The following is a 15,954-nucleotide window of genomic DNA, read 5'->3' on the forward strand; positions in this document are numbered from 1 at the left end:
GTATCTGCATCACGCATACATCTCCATTGCTATCTCATACGTCTGAAACAACGGCGCCTAATCTGTCATATGTGATCACAATGCCAACAACAAAAGTATTGGCAACTGCGAGACCGCCGTCTCTCACTGTCACACATGTCTGCAACAATAAGTGTATGGCAAAAAACTATGGCGAGAAAACCTGGGAAAAATCTGGCAGAGTCTCCCTTGTAAACTAAGCAAAGCCTCAAGTACATTCTCAACCATAAACCATGCCAAACTGGCAACAAAGTGGGAGGTAACTCCACCACTACACAATCATGAAAACCATGACCAATCGCATCAAAATCGATGCTCACATATGCATAAAAGAACTCCACAATCTGATATCTGCAAACATAAACTGGAACAAACTGTTTAACCGAACGTAAAGCCCATAACCATATACGCAAGAAGAGAGCAAACTAGCTCAAAGCGTATCCCAAAAGAGAAACTACTTGCAAAACTCTGCAAAGCCCATAACCATATATGCAAGAAGAGAGCAAACTAGCTCAAATCGCATCCCAAAAGAGAAATGGCTTGCAAAAATATGCAAAAACCTGTGACTGTCTATCTGTAGCCACACAAGCATGCGCAATCCTCACTCCTGCAAGAGAGGGTACAAGAACACCAAACTGTGTCCAAGCTGACAAAACCTGTCAACAGTGGAAGTCACGCTCGACCAGTAAACCATCAGAGAGTAAACTGCGAATGCGCATTAACCATAGCGAGAATCTAGAAAAAATTCGACAAAGTTTCCTCCGAAAACTGAGAAAAAACTCAAAAATCTCATCAAAGCGCATGAAAATAGACACACAATGTCTCAGTAGCAAAATCCACAAATGGCATACATAGCACTACCAAAACCCTGGCAAAACAGCTCACTCCTGACCGAGTGGCTCTATGGACGTATACCTTTCCAAAAACACATATAAACCTTTGAACCTGCTACTTGCAAGCTATACCAAGCTCAAGCTGTATCCACAAAATACATACATAGCATGAAATTGCACAAGATCGTGCAAAAAAACTCTCTGGAATGCTCTACACAATCGTACATGAGCACTATATGCCACAGAAGCTGTACTGCAAAGACTGTGCAACCTGTGAGCAAAACTGTTGAAACCTGTGAGCAAAACTGTTGAAAAGCTGGCACACACTACCTTATCGATCAGTAAACACGTCGACCGAAAACACCTGCCAAGAGCTGAGCGCGCTCGAGGAAAACACCCATTCCAAAATGGACCATCAAAACCGTATGTGTCGGTATATGCCATTGAAGCCGAAAACTAGAGAAAACGTCAAAGTCGAAAAGCCGTGGAGAGTTCGGAGCTGGGTTGCTCCAAATGGGGGTTAGAGGAGAGCCAAACCGCTCTCACTGAGTAGAAGTTGAGAAAATGATCGTCGATGCTGTCTTTCGCCATCGGACAAAAACACGCTAGCCGAATAGCCGTATGATCGATGTCGGAACAGCTAAGCACCGATGTCGTCTAAATCGGTGTCGAAACAGATGCCAATAGACGATGCTCGAAGCCGAGGCGAGCCGATGCGAAATGCCGAGAATGCTAAAGCCAAAAACGTCGATGTCGATGTCGTCTCCCGCCGCCGGATGAGAGTAGTTGATGCCGAGGAGCGCCGAAATTGGGCCGATGCTGAGTGATGCCCAGGCTTACTCGCCACCTGTGGCCGAACACACTATGTCTACTCTCTACGATCAAGAGAGCTCGCTAACTCTCTCTATCTGTCAAGCTCTCTTCTCTCACTCGCTTGCTCTCTCAACACACGCACTCGCTCACTCGCTCTCTCTCTCTCTCTCTCTCTCTCTCTCTCGTTCTTGGGCATGTGTGTGAGCCGGGCATGTGAGAGTCGAATGGTCAGGGTGGGTTTAGTAGGAGCGGGTGGGGGACGGGTTTGTCGAGGGCCCCATGGGAGTGATCCCCAGGTGTGTAATCGATTTTTCGAAAAAAAAAAAAAAATCCTGTTGAAACTGGCTCTCTCTTCTGAGACGAGCCTGAGGAGCTGTAGAAAATGACGAGTCGGCGATTTCTGCTCACTTTGCTAGCGCTTTCATGCCGTGCTCAACCTACTCACGACACCAATTGCACCAAGCTGCCCGTCTCTCGACAGTCTGTTCACCAGCTCTCCACACTGAGCTGTTGTAGTCGATTCGATTTGTGTACAAATTCCCCCTTTACTCCTGTGTGTATGTGTGTGTGTGTTCAAACACCACCACACCTTTACTGTGGGCTGCTTGCTTTGCCCCAATTTCCGAGCTCCTCTCAGTTGACCTTCATTCTCCTCGATTCTCACAAGCTTCTTTCTGCTCGACACACCTGCCCGGGAGCTCACTTGAACTCTGTCGACTCTGTCTTGCCTGAGAGTGTCCGACTCACAAGCTGTCCATTGTTCCAAGTTCTCCCTCTTCTTGCAGAGTTTCGATTTGAAGCTCACACTCAATGGAACTCAATGCTCTCCTGAGCTCTGCCAAAAAACTCTCTATGTAGACCTTCAGATCCCCTCCGCTTCTTTCTTGCTCCGATTCCCTGAGAATCCTCGAGATCCCTCTCCAAGCCAAGAGGGGTTGCCCGTGTCGGGGGTCAAGATCCACTCGATCAAGCTCCGATCCGTGTCGGATCTGTCGCCACCGTCAAGCTCAAGCTTGAGCTACGAGATCTACCATAGCCAGCTAACTACGTCGCTTCCGAGTCGATCGTCGAAAAACGGTCTTGCATGCGGTTCGCCACCGTAGCTCTGATACCACTTGTGAGTGCACACGTGTGTGGATGCGTGCATGTGCAATGCATGCGGACAAACGGAGGAACACAAGAGTATGTAGGTGGAGCCAACATCAAGAATTATGAGTGAAGGGCTCCTTATTCTTCATATAGAAAGAATAAAGGTATGTACACACGGTGGACCGGTGGCCCAGACACCGAACATCCGACTCCGGACAAAGACGCAACGTCTTTACCCCAACATAGCTAAAGTTTTCTTAAGCTTTTCAAAGGTACATTGTTGCTTTGCTTGCCAAACTTAGCACCCTTCAACTAGTTTTTAGTAGGCCCCTCTATCTTGGTGTACTCCCTAATAAATTGTGATAGTAGCATGCCATTCCCAAAATTAGAGATCTTAATTTTTGAGAGAAGGCCATTTCAGCAACCATTTTTTTAGAATCCTTTTGAACATCCTTAGCTGGGACAATTTATCAAAGGTACTGAACCTTAGACTTCATGAAAAAGTTGCTCTTCTTAGCAAAAGGTACATGCTAGCCTAACAACAGAAAAGCTTTTTTGAGATGTCCTAAGTTCCAACTCCAACCTAGAACAACTATTCTTAGCAAAAATTGACAATTTCCGAGTCCAAGGAAGTGTTTTGGATGAATGCAAGAAAGTGCAAAAAATTAGAAATGGAGATAATAGACAAAAAGCCATAGTTTAAAGTATATGTAATGCCAAATGTACTTCTTCCTCCTTAGTTTCTTGTATGCACTGGACGAATCAACACAAGGATTATTAAGTAACTATTACATAAGGTAGTTCTTATCCCGTGGATACAAGGACAAAAAGTATTGATAAGATCAAATCACCCCACTAAGATGGCTATAGTCTCATATGAGACATCTCTTGTGATGAGATAAGATACCATGGAAAGATAAGGCCTTCTCAAGTGCAAATGTGGCTTTCAATAGTATTGGAGATTCGTGTATGAGCACGTAGCAACAACTAACAAAGGTTTGAGAACTAACAAGTACCAAACTTTCACATGGATTTAGGTCGACTTTAGAGTGTAAGATTGATGCCACAGTTTTCATCATTCAATCCTAGAAACTTTTGAAATGTAGATGCTCTCTAATTTCATAGAAGCAATCGCTGATTTTGAGACAACTATCAATGAATGAATCCATGACACCATACCCACGACCAATAATATCTTGTGTATCAAAGAGATGAATAACATTTTGAGTGGATGTGATTTGATGGACACACAGCCATGCAAACAACATGTGGCTGACAATTAATGTCTTTGTCAGGATGTCACCATATATCCAACAGGGGCTATCGTGCAATTCAGGCTTTGCAGATGTCCAACTTCAAGAGATTCTCGAGGAAAAATCCCCACATTTGCAAAGCAGTGGAGCCATTATCTAAGGCCTCATGCACCCTTGGAGGCCCTTTAAGAGAGCCTCCCATACAACCTCCACCACCATCTTTAGAGTCGAGGGTGTCTCACCCGCTTTATTTCCGGAAGAGGCAATGGTGTATGGAGCTGTTTTATTGAAATGCAAAAAGCTCTAGAATTTTGGAGGGCCTTCGAAGCTAAAGAAGGCTGTGGGGCATACACGCCAAGGGCAAACCGTACCTCAACAAATTGGTTCAAATAACACAAGAAGGCAATGCCAGTGTCAATGCTTCACATATCAAAGCCTTTAGTGCAGATTTCCTGATCCGAAATGAAAACCCCATTTATGCCTTTATTGGGCCTTAATTTTCAAGCTGAAATTTTGGGCATTGTAGTTATTAAATGTGGTTAATAGCAAAGATCTTTCAGAAATCCTGATGGTCTAATAAATTTACCCTTGAAAATCGAGGCCAAGAAAAGCAGTGGCACAACCTGCTTGGCCTCAGGAAGGATGTCCAGTTTTCGCGATTTCTTTATTGTAACCAGCTGTGCTTTATTTTCACATCATCTACCGCAGCATTAAAAATAAAACACAAATGCAAGTACAAGAATAGAGCTTCTTTTCCTTGGCATATAGATGACCTGTTGGGCCTTTCCAGTACTGAATACTCAATTTTTTTGAGATCGGATGGTTTATAAATCCTGGCAATCCATGGGGACACCCCCTTAATCCTGACTGCCTCATCCTTGATAATAAAGAATAAATAAATGTTTGATTGTTGAAGGCTTCAGTTTTTTCATATCTGCGTAGGACTAGGCGAAATCATCCTTACAATCTTTTAGCAACTCCTCAAGCTGGATTTATGCAGCTATGTAATGCTGCTGAATCAGGGACCTGAAACCAGAGCCCGAAAAAGCCGCTTTCTAAGTGATTTTGCTCAGAAAATGAGATTCTGATGCTGGACATCCACTGGAGAAAAATACTCCCACGATTCTCTCTGCCTGACCATGCGGATCAAGACGCATCATCAGAGCATTCCAGCAACAAAAACATTTGCCCCATCGACATCCCATTTCCGCAAAATGTACGCATGAAGATTCCACAAGACTTAGCCATCCCACGTTCGCCTCATATACGTCTGTATTCCCCCTCTTCACACATTATACTCGTTGGCTGAAATTGGCATCTCAGCTTCCTTCAAGGGGTCTTTCATAGATGTCTGTAAGTTTGCCCTAGATACCTTGTTCCATTCACTTTCCACCCGGAAAAAGATCCACTGAAATCTGCGAATTATCTCCAGGGCTGTCATGAGAAAGACGGTGATATAATTATGCCTCAAATGAGCTGAGAGCTTGTATGTCCAAGCCCACCGCAGCAATAGATTGCTTCCAATCGCACCATAGTAGACCTGTCAAGCAACCATTGATTAGGAGAGAGAATGGAATGGAATGGAATACAATGAAATGAAAGAAATGAAATATTAACATCTTCAAAAGGCCAAAATGACCTATGAGAATCTGATACAATGTCTTGAGTACAAAAAAGAGATACTAAAATGAATCTAGAAGTGCGACTAGCTGGAACTATGTGGGGTATGTGTGATCACTGATACAATGGGTGCTCAATACAAGAGGGTGATATAATGGGTGATGTAAGAGACAATGACGGTGCATCAAGAGAGTACTGGAAGGAAGGCATGCTGAAGCCAAGTATCTAGAACCATGATGACATCTGTGCATACCAGCATGATGTGTCCCCCTGTAAAGCTAATTGTCTGGAGGACTCGGGGGCCGATTTGGCATATCTGTCTCTGGTAGTATCCCATAAGCTATGCATGAAGAAGACTGATCTGGTAAGCGCCTCTATCTCCATAGGGGAAGGCTGCTACCCCCATTCTAATGATCTTGTGTGGCACGGAGGCCTTGGCTCTAACCAGCAACAGATCATAGATACCAAGGGCCTCTCCATACCTCTCCACCCATCCTGACCGGTCCCCAAACCTGAACCCCATAGAGCAAGCTGAAGCAACCAAGATATCAGAGAGCCAGAGCTTTGTTCAGGGTTTCTGGAACTGAGCCTGCAAACACATCCTCTCTAATCCTCCCAGGGCCGCATACTCTCTGGTCAGTCTAGTCTCTGCTGCACTCTTCCAAGAAAGCCTTGGCCCAGTGAAGACTACCCCAAGATAAGTGTATGCATCTGTGTACTCCCAGTCTCCTAACCATAAGTGAATGTAGGTGTTGATCTCCTGATCCACTGCGGTGTGGTGTTAAACACCATAACCTTGGTTTTACCACGGTATACAGAAAATCCACTATCCTCCACATAGCTATGTAATGCATCCAAATGTCGTTGCATACCCTCCGGTGAGTCAGAGATCAACACAATATCCTCAGCATATAATAAAATGGAATCCATGTCCCTACCAGATAGGCATCTCTGTCACCCCCTCTATCAGAAACCTCATCTATATACATACCAAATAGAATAGGAGACAATGGACAACCTGGTTTCACTCCAATAGTGCTAAATCAGATATCCCATCTTGAGTGCGTACATGTCCCACCACTGATATGTATAGAGCCATGATCACCCAAATCAACTCAATGGGCACTCCCATCTCTTGTAGTCTATGCATCAATGTGGCTATGGGCACCATATCAAATGCTTTGCGGAAATCCACAAAGCTACAATGAATCCGTCTTCCATCATGTGCCCTACCCTCCTCAATGATGGCTCTAAGTGTCAGAATATGGTCAAGAGTGGAGAAGCCTCTCTTGAAACCCGCCTATCCTGTTGTCCGTATGCCCCCACTCTGTGCCCATCTGCTCAACTGCTACTCAAGGAGCGATGCATACAAATGTGCCAATGTGTGTCCAATCATAGTACAATAGTTTCCTGGCTCCGTAGGATCACCTGCCTTGAAGATAGGCACAATGTAGATAGTCTCCAAGTCTCAGGTAGACCCTCACACATGACACAACTGAATAGAATTGCAAGAATCTCTACCAAGATATCTCTAGCATGTATAAAGTGCTTCAATACTAGACCATCATGATTATATTCCCTCCTGATCCTCATCATGTCAATGGCCGTCTTTACCATTTCATGTCTGTCCAGGGACCGTATATAAGGATGTTGCATACCCCACACATCAAGGGAAGTAGTCACTGAGAGAGAGCAGTGCTCATGAAGTGGGAGAGAAAGGAGTGCTCATGAAAGAAACGCCATGCCTCTCCTAAGTCTCTACTCAAGAACAACTGGTATAAGTTTCGCTCCATCTGAGCTAGGAATGCTCACTTTGTCACAAAAATACGGAAGCGTAAACTGACGTTTAATTGCACTTCAAATACTCAAGAGAATTAGAGGGAGAGAGAAAACTTGACACTCCATTCGGGACCAGAAGATGGGCTGGTCCCCCCCCATAAAGAGAATATCTTTATTACTAAGGGAGAATCTTTACAAGCACAGGAACGGGGCATACGCCCCTCCTCTATTCTTTCTTCTGTTCTGTTCTGACTACTGACTGAGAAAGTGTTTCCACTTTCTTTCTGCTTAGGGGATTTCCCCTCTTGTGCGAGACTGGTTGAAAGCTCTCGAAAAGAGAGTCTATCTTCCAAAACAGCTCATCGGAAGCTCTCACAGAGGAGAGTCCATCTTCCCTTATGTGTTGCCTTCATGCTCATTCATTCATGCATCGAACACAAAAGAGAAACAAGCAAAATGCACACGCACATGCTTGCTGTAATTTTCTGCACATAACCTGAAATTCTTACCTGTGCACACCCCTACGCCGAAACAGAGGTCTTCTTCGCGATGGAATCGTGCCAAACTTGATGTAGACTTAGGATAAGGAGAGAGAAGAGAATTTCTATGGCTGATCTGCTGAAAACAGCCCTAATCGAGGTGATTAGGGGCTGAAAACAGAGAATTACAGCAGCCGCACTCTGCTAAGAGAGCGTCTACGGCAGCTTCTCGCAATGAAACTTCACCAGAAGGTGTCTATGACTGTGAGATCCCTTGTTCTTGACAATGGGAGCACAAGGCTACCACATATGTCGCAAGGGGCTGCTCTCAAGGGAGGGCTCCACTGCGTAGAACACGCTCACATTAGGGGGGGGTAGGTGCACTGCCAGCCCTAAAAATGGGGGAGGGGGGCTCCTAAATAGCCATCAGGGAGAGGGGGCGCTAGGAAGAGAGAGAGGGTGAGAGTGAGAGTGAGAGAGAGTTAGTTTGCATTGGTAAGTGTGCCACTTGGCACACTTACTTTAAAAACTTAAAAACCATTCAACTTTTGACTTTAAAAACTTCTAGCTCATTAATTAAAAAAATGTGCAACTAACTAACAACTGCTACCAATGATTCTTTTATGAGAACACCAAAGGTCTGCCGGCGCAATGCCGCACGGGCACTGCACCGCCTTTACCTGTTCACACTTGTCCAGCCGCCCGCTCGGGCACGGACCGTTAAATTTAATTTAACGAAACTTACCCTAAGGCTTTATTAGCTTTATTGGCCTTAGGGTCACTGTTCTAAGGACCCCATCTCATTCATGTGCTTGTACTGACGCGCGTATTTTTCTGAGCCTAAAATCTGAGGCTACTGCTTACCCTTTCTGAAGACCCGATTTCCCAATCACTAGGGCTTCAGGGTAAAGTCTGCTAAGGTCCCTCTGAGGTGTTGTGGCCCGCATTTAGGCTCACCTGAGGCCTTAGAACTGCTAGGTCTATTCTGGTGTACACACAACTAATTAGATGATTCTGTTCTCGTAAATAAATTAATTATTTACAAAGTCTGACTTAGTTACACACTTCTTCTGTCGCACAAGGCGTAGGCTATCCAAGATAATCTGTGATTGATGACCCCTAGGAGAAGATCCCTTTGAAGCTATGCTCTCGTCTTTCTACACTCCTCGTCATACTAACTGTTCTGGGGCATGCTCCCTGAATGGAGTCTTTGATCAGGTTGAGTGTGTGGGTATGCCTCTCCTCTGTTGTTGCATCATGCAATGTCTCACTCGGTAAAGTGGTGATCTCCTCCCCTGAGAGTCAAGGCCTAGCTGCTATATAGGACGACTATAGATCTCCTCCGTATAAACAGATTCGGTCTCTGGTATAAATGTAGCTGATATGTGTCCTCCCTCCTGACACTTGGGCTGCACTGTATTGAAAGGAGACTGAAAGTGTCAAGAAAGCATGATCCACTGCTATACCCACTGGTCATGGTCCTACTGTGAAATCTTGAATGTAGGGGATGAAGCTCGGTTGTGCCATGACATAGTCCATTATGCTAGCCCCATATCTGTGTGGAAAGCATGTGAAACCGGCCTCTCTAGGAAAACGATGTAGGCCATTAAGTATGGCCAAACCGTGTGAGGTCGCCATCTCCGTAAGATGTCTCCCATACTCGGTTTGCTCTCTGTCTTGTGAATGTCTGTCAAGCACCAAATCTCCTACATCCAGCTCTCTGAGCATCTCCTCTGAAGTGTGGTAGAAGAATGTCGGAGCATTGCACGTCCGAGCATTGAAGTCCCCTAGGAGGAGGATGTCACCATTCCTGTAAAACTCCCATATGTCATCGTCTAGGACAGACAAAGGTGACTAGCATAGACTGACGTACTGGGGGAAAGTAGCCTATGGCAATGTATAGAAATCGGCTTGTGTTGGCCCTCAACCTCACCCACATGTATCTAGCATGATCATCTCTTTGTAAATTGTGTAGAAGTGGTTGTAGCTCCTCTCTAAATAATACTACTCCTACCCCCAATCCTCTGCTCCCATGCTCAAATCTCGTGTTTGTCCAACAAGCTGTCTCCTATCTATATCCCGTGACATGTGGCATCATCTATCTAGGGGCCTGATGAGTCTTTGAGAAGAATATAATTTCCTTGTCTCAAAAGCTATTCTCAAAGGCACCCACATCCAGCCTATAAGATCCATTACAATTCCATGCTACCATCTTCAATATGGTCCCATAGGTCTCACACCGTCATGTAGAGCATCGCTCTACAATCACCATTGACCATCTCTGTAGAAATGAAATGAAATCTTTTATTAACGTCTTTAAAAGGCCAAAATGACCCATGAGACCAATCCGATACAAAATAGTGAATCTGATATCATGTCTGGGTACAGAAGAACTAGAACAAAAATACTACTACTACTAGAATCCATCCTCATTTGCACTCTGGATGTTGAGAGAGTATAAATATATATATATATATATATATATATATATATATATATATATATATATATATATATATATATATATATATATATATATATATATATATATATATATATATAGATATATATATTGAAGGGGATCGGGGAGCACCACAAACGGAGAGTGAGAGAGAGAGAGAGAAGGAGACACACACACGATGTGGGTGGGGAGACTCAAAGAGTGAGCAGCCCCCTATACACTTATGCTATGTATAAGGTATACAAGTCAGTGGGCGCCCAGACTCTGGGGGGCCGGGATATATATATATATAGAGAGAGAGAGAGAGAGAGAGAGAGAGAGAGAGAGAGAAATGAAAATGAATGTAATATTAACGTCTACAAAAGGCCAAAATGACCTATGAGAACAAAAGATTACATGTGGTGAATCTAATAGCAGGTTTGGGTACAAAAGTACAAAGAACTGAAAAGGGGTGGGGTGAAAGCTAATACAAAGGGAATACGAAGGGTAAGCTGATACAATGGCGCTCTTTGACAGTAGAGGCATCATATACATATACATCAGTATCCAAAAGGCTATAGAGCTTCAATTTTCTCAAAGGTAGGCACTCTTTCGGGACGGCTTATGTCGCGCTAGTATGGTATGGATCCTCTGTCGCAATTTGCGTCGATGTCCAGAGGACCCCCTCATCCGTGGGCGATGGGACCGCTCCAACTCTATCGCCCGATCAAGCAGTATACCTCTCGTGCCTCTGGTGCTACTATGCTGTGGGGACTGTCTGAACTACTCTGTCTGTGACTGAAAGAAATCTGTAATCTTCCGCTGTCGCTGGATCTCTCTCATTGTGCCCCTCTTCAAGAGGTCCTCTCTGTGTTTGCGAATCTCCAGTAAGTATACTCCGAGGCATGTCTGATTTTGGTATCTCATGACTCTAGAAAGTGGTCCAAAACCCTCTCTGAATAGACAGTGAAAGCGGCCTCGTATCTCATAGTATATTGGGCAGTGACAGATGTAATGTAGCTCTGTCTCGGACTCTATCTGGCACACATGAAAAATCTTGCTGGGTACTCCTCTAAATCTTCCTGTCTCGATCTCTAGCTGATGTGAGGATGTGCGTATCTGACCAATAGCACATCGTATCCTGTGGGATAGATGAGTATCCATGTATCTTGGTCTGATCACAAAACCATCGTCTGTGAGCTGAAGAAGATGCTCTCTATAGAAAGTCATCTTCCTACCCAACTCATGTGTAGGCTGTATCCATGTCCTCTTCGTATACAACTGAAGCAAATCCTGTCTGATGAGCCTGGTAATCTCTGCCCTAGTGAGCGAGATGGAGGGTGCATCCAGAGAGTAGCCGATCAATACTAAAGCCATGTAGCTGAAACCAAGATGCCATCTCTACATACCAACATGATCTATCTCCCTGCAATGCCATCTATCGTGAAGACTCTAGTGCTAATCGAGCATATTTGTCTCTAGGGAGAGCCCAGGTGCTATGCATAAATGGAACTAATCGAGTGAGTGCCTCCACTACCAATGGTGGAGCAGCGAGCTCCGCTCTAACAATGTCATGTGGTACGGAGGCCTTGGCCCTAATCATCCACGAAATCATAGACACCAAGGGTCTCTCCATACATCTCCATCCATCTGTACTGCCAGCTCTGCTATGATGATCAACTGAGGGGCCCCATATCTCCACTCCGTACAGCATGGCTGAAGTGATCAAATTGTCAAAGAGACAATATCATCGCCATATAATCGCCACGGAAAACATGTCCCTACAAGTTGAGCACCTCTATCACCCTCTGTCTACACATAATCTGAAAACTCATCTACATATACCCCAAAAAGAGAGTCGGAGATAGGGGACAGCCCTGCTTCACGCCAATGGTGGAGTGAACCATGTCGGGCATGCCATGAGTAGTGCATACTCATCTTACCGTTGTCATGTATAAAGCTAAGATCCCCCAAATCAGCTCTGTGGGCACCCCCATGTCCTGCAATCTACGTATGAGTCTGGCTCGTGGCACTGTATCAAAGGCTTTGCGGAAATCCATAAAGCTACAATATATCCTCCTACCATGGTGTCTACCCTCAATAATGGCTCTGAGTGTGAAAATCTGGTCAAGAGTGGAGAAACCTCTCCTAAATCCTGCTTGTCATGCTGCCAGTATACCCTCTCTCTCTGCCCATCCACTCAACTCGTGCTCAAGAATTGATGCATATAGCCTAGCTAGAGTGTGACCAACCATGATGGTGCGGTAATTCCAGGGAAGCATAGGATCTTCCGACTTATAGATAGGCACAATCGTGGACATACTCCAAGTCTCACGAAAAACCTCATACATGGATCTATTAAACATCATAGCAAGCGGCTCTGCAAGCATATCTCTAGCATGGATGAAGTGCTCTGCTACCAGACCATCATGATCATGTGCTCTTCCTGTCTTCATCCTGTCAATGGATTTCCTTACCCTCTCAACAGTAAAGAAAGTACATGTTTTTGGGCATGCCTCTGGAGGGTCAGGCAAAGGTGGCTGCCCCGATGCTGTATAGAGAGATGTAGCACATTCCCTCCAGGTCTCTGTGGAAGTGATGGCTGGCGGTAGAGAGTGTTCATTGAAAAGCCTCCATGCCTCACTAGAGTCCTGACTCATAAACACCTGATACAGATCACGCTCTAACTGTCTATGTGTAGTAGTACCCATGAGCACCTCTCTTTGTAATCTGATCCTTGTCTCTCTACACTCCTCATCATACCAACCATTCTGAGGCATGCTCCCAAATCGTCTGCCTGTAGGCTGGCTGTGGGGATATGCCTCTGATGATGCATCATGGAGCATCTCTGTCAGAATCTGGGTGAGCTCATCTAGTGGCCGTCCTGGCTCCTGGGTGCATAGCTAGCTGTATATCTCATCACTGTACACGGGATCTGTCTCCCTCGTGAAGGTATACCGAGTATGTGTGGAGGCCTCTCCCAATGGAGTTGTGTTGAACTGGAACAATAGAGTGAAAGACAAGATAGCATGATCGACTCCTACCCCAACCGGCCTAGTTCCCACCATGAAATTCTGAAAGGAAGGAATGAGTCCTTGAGAAGCCATAACATAATCCACTGTACTAGCGCCATGCCGATATGGAAAGCATGTAAAACCACCTGCTGCAAGGAATCTTTGTAGGCCATTCAAAATGGCCAATCCATGTGCAGTCCCCATATCAATCAAGTATCTGCCATACTCAGTGTGCTCCTCTATCCTGTGATAACCTAGACAGACCCATTTCTATAATATCAAGCTCCCGCATCAACTCCTCTGAGGTATCATAGAATACTGTCTGGTGATGGGCAATCCTAGCATTGAAATCCCCCAAGATAGTAATGTCACCGTCCCTGAAAACTCCCATATATCCTCATCCAAAATAGAGAAGGGGGATTGTCCTCTAGGTGATGTATATACTGACATACTAGGAGGGAAATAGCAAATAGCAATGTAGAGGTATTTGCATGTCTCTGCCTTCAGTCTCACCCACATGTACCTAGCATGCTCATCCCTCAGAGCTATATGTATCAACGACTGTAGCTCCTCCCTGAATAAGACTGCTACTCCTCCTGAACCTCATTCTCTGTGCTCTGATCGAGTCTCCTGTCTGCAAGCTGTCTCCCATCTATATCCGCTCACATGTGGCATGGACTGCCCTAGGGCCTGATGTGTCTCAGAGTAGAAAATGATTTCTCCTTCTATGAAACTATCCTCAAAGACCCCTACATCAAGGTGCAAAGATCCATTACAATTCCATGTAGCCACTCTGAGTGTGGTCCCACAAGTCTCGCGCCGTCATGCGGGGCGCTTCTCCAAAAATAACCACTTGTCCATCCATGTATAAGGCCACTTTTCCCTTCTCTTGAGCTATCATTATCTCCGGCATAACTTCTTTCATATAAGCAAGATGTGAGAGTGTGAGCTCATCTCCAAGGAACATGCTTGTTTTCTTTAGTGTAGGATGCTTCTTCAAGAAGTCCTTTGCCTCCATGGATGGGAAGCGCATGATTAGAGCTCTCTCCTTTGAAGTCTCCCCATCTCCTTGTGTCTTCTTCCCTATCCTCCATGCCGTTGTATGAGTAGCCTCACTACCCATCATGCAAACAAGTTCTTTGACTTCCCCTTCCACATCATCTCGGTCTTTTAGACCGGCTATTCGTACATGCAGAGCTCTAGTCTTCCTTCGTTGCTCTTCTTCTAAGTCATGTTGATGCTTGTAGGAGTGGGGATAGATGTGGCCTCTTTCCCTTTCCCTTTCTTAGCGACTTCTATCCATTTCTCGGCCTCATCCGCCTTCTTCTGTGTCTTCGTGATTACATCCACCCACGAAGACGTCTTTGCCACATTCTGTTTCTCTTCCTCTTTGATCATCCTTGCCTGTTCCATGATGACCTTGATTTCCTCTATCACCGAGGGCTAGAATTCACCTTCCTCTAGTCCACTACTTGCTCTATCAGCAAGCTCTCGCTTGAGAGCTGAGACCTTTTCTTTGAGTTCTTGTGAATCCTCCTTGAGTGCTTGTATCTCTGCGTGCAGGTCCTCTTTCTCCTCCTTCCATTGCGTGCCTTCGTTGAGGAACATTTGAAGAAGGTTGGCCTTCTCCTTCCACCATCCTTCCATCTCTGCTTTCCATTCCTTCATCTCCCTTTCCACTTCTGTTATCCGCTTGTTTGTAAGCATGAAGGTTGCCTTCGTACGGGACTTGCAAACCAATGAAGCGCTCATGACCTCCATCATAACGGCCCTTGTTCCACAGGTCCTCAGTTCTGCTCGTATTTAGTAACACTGCTGAATGGGTTCTATTGCTCCAACCCGCACTGGCTAAACGCGATGGTTGGAAACAGTGGAACGATGGCTGATGCTGAGAGCTCCACGTGATGGGCTGGCTAGGCTGGATGCGCAAGGGGCTGAACTACTGTCACACGCCAGAGCTGCTGCGAAGTGTGAGAGAGCTCCTGGAGTTCCACTCGATGGGCTGGCTGGCACCTCATGCACACTGGCGCGCGCGCGCGCACACACACACACACACACACAAAGAGAGAGAGAGAGAGAGAGAGAGAGAGAGAGAGAGAGAGAGAGAGAGAGAGAGAGAGAGAGAGAGAGAGAGAGAGAGAGAGAGAGAGATGAAATGTTATATTAAACGTCTTCTAAAGGCCAAAATGACCTATGAGACCAAACTGATACAAGCTTGGCGGATCTAATACAATGTCTAGGTAAAAAGAGAGAGAGAGAGAGAGAGAGAGAGAGAGAGAGAGAGAGAGAGAGAAATGAAATGAAATGTTATATTAACGTCTTCAAAAGGCCAAAGTGACCTATGAGACCAAAAAGTTACAATGCGGTGTATCTGATACAAAGTCAGATTAACAAAACAAATTAAACTAGGATAACAAAATATAAATACTGCGGGATCCTAAACTAAGCAATACAATGTGAAGACAATATGGGAGGGGAGTAGAGATCCATCTTCATCTGCACTCTGGACGACGAAAGAGTATGGCTCGAATCCTTTGCTGTAGCCTCCTTTGAAACTGTGTAGCTCCTCTTCTCCATCGGGGTCGTCTAGATCTCCCTAGCTCCAATGCTCGGTCT

General features: G+C 45.2%; 1 protein-coding gene across 17 annotated transcripts in view; it reads right to left on the reverse strand.

The window, feature by feature from the left end:
• Window positions 1-4,740: 4,740 nt before the first annotated feature.
• LOC147456139 (uncharacterized) overlaps window positions 4,741-15,954 on the reverse strand; it is a 187,461-nt gene continuing 176,247 nt past the window's right edge. For all 17 annotated transcript variants that reach the window (XM_086514707.1, XM_086514701.1, XM_086514699.1 and 14 more), the window contains one exon: window positions 4,741-5,546. In XM_086514707.1, coding sequence (XP_086370833.1) covers window positions 5,292-5,546 — 255 coding nt within the window. In that variant the 3' untranslated portion in view covers window positions 4,741-5,291. The remainder of the gene's footprint in view (window positions 5,547-15,954) is intronic.

This window comes from Adiantum capillus-veneris, chromosome 6 (genome assembly GCF_014529385.1).
Source record: "Adiantum capillus-veneris isolate H3 chromosome 6, ASM1452938v2, whole genome shotgun sequence".
NCBI lineage: Eukaryota > Viridiplantae > Streptophyta > Polypodiopsida > Polypodiales > Pteridaceae > Adiantum > Adiantum capillus-veneris.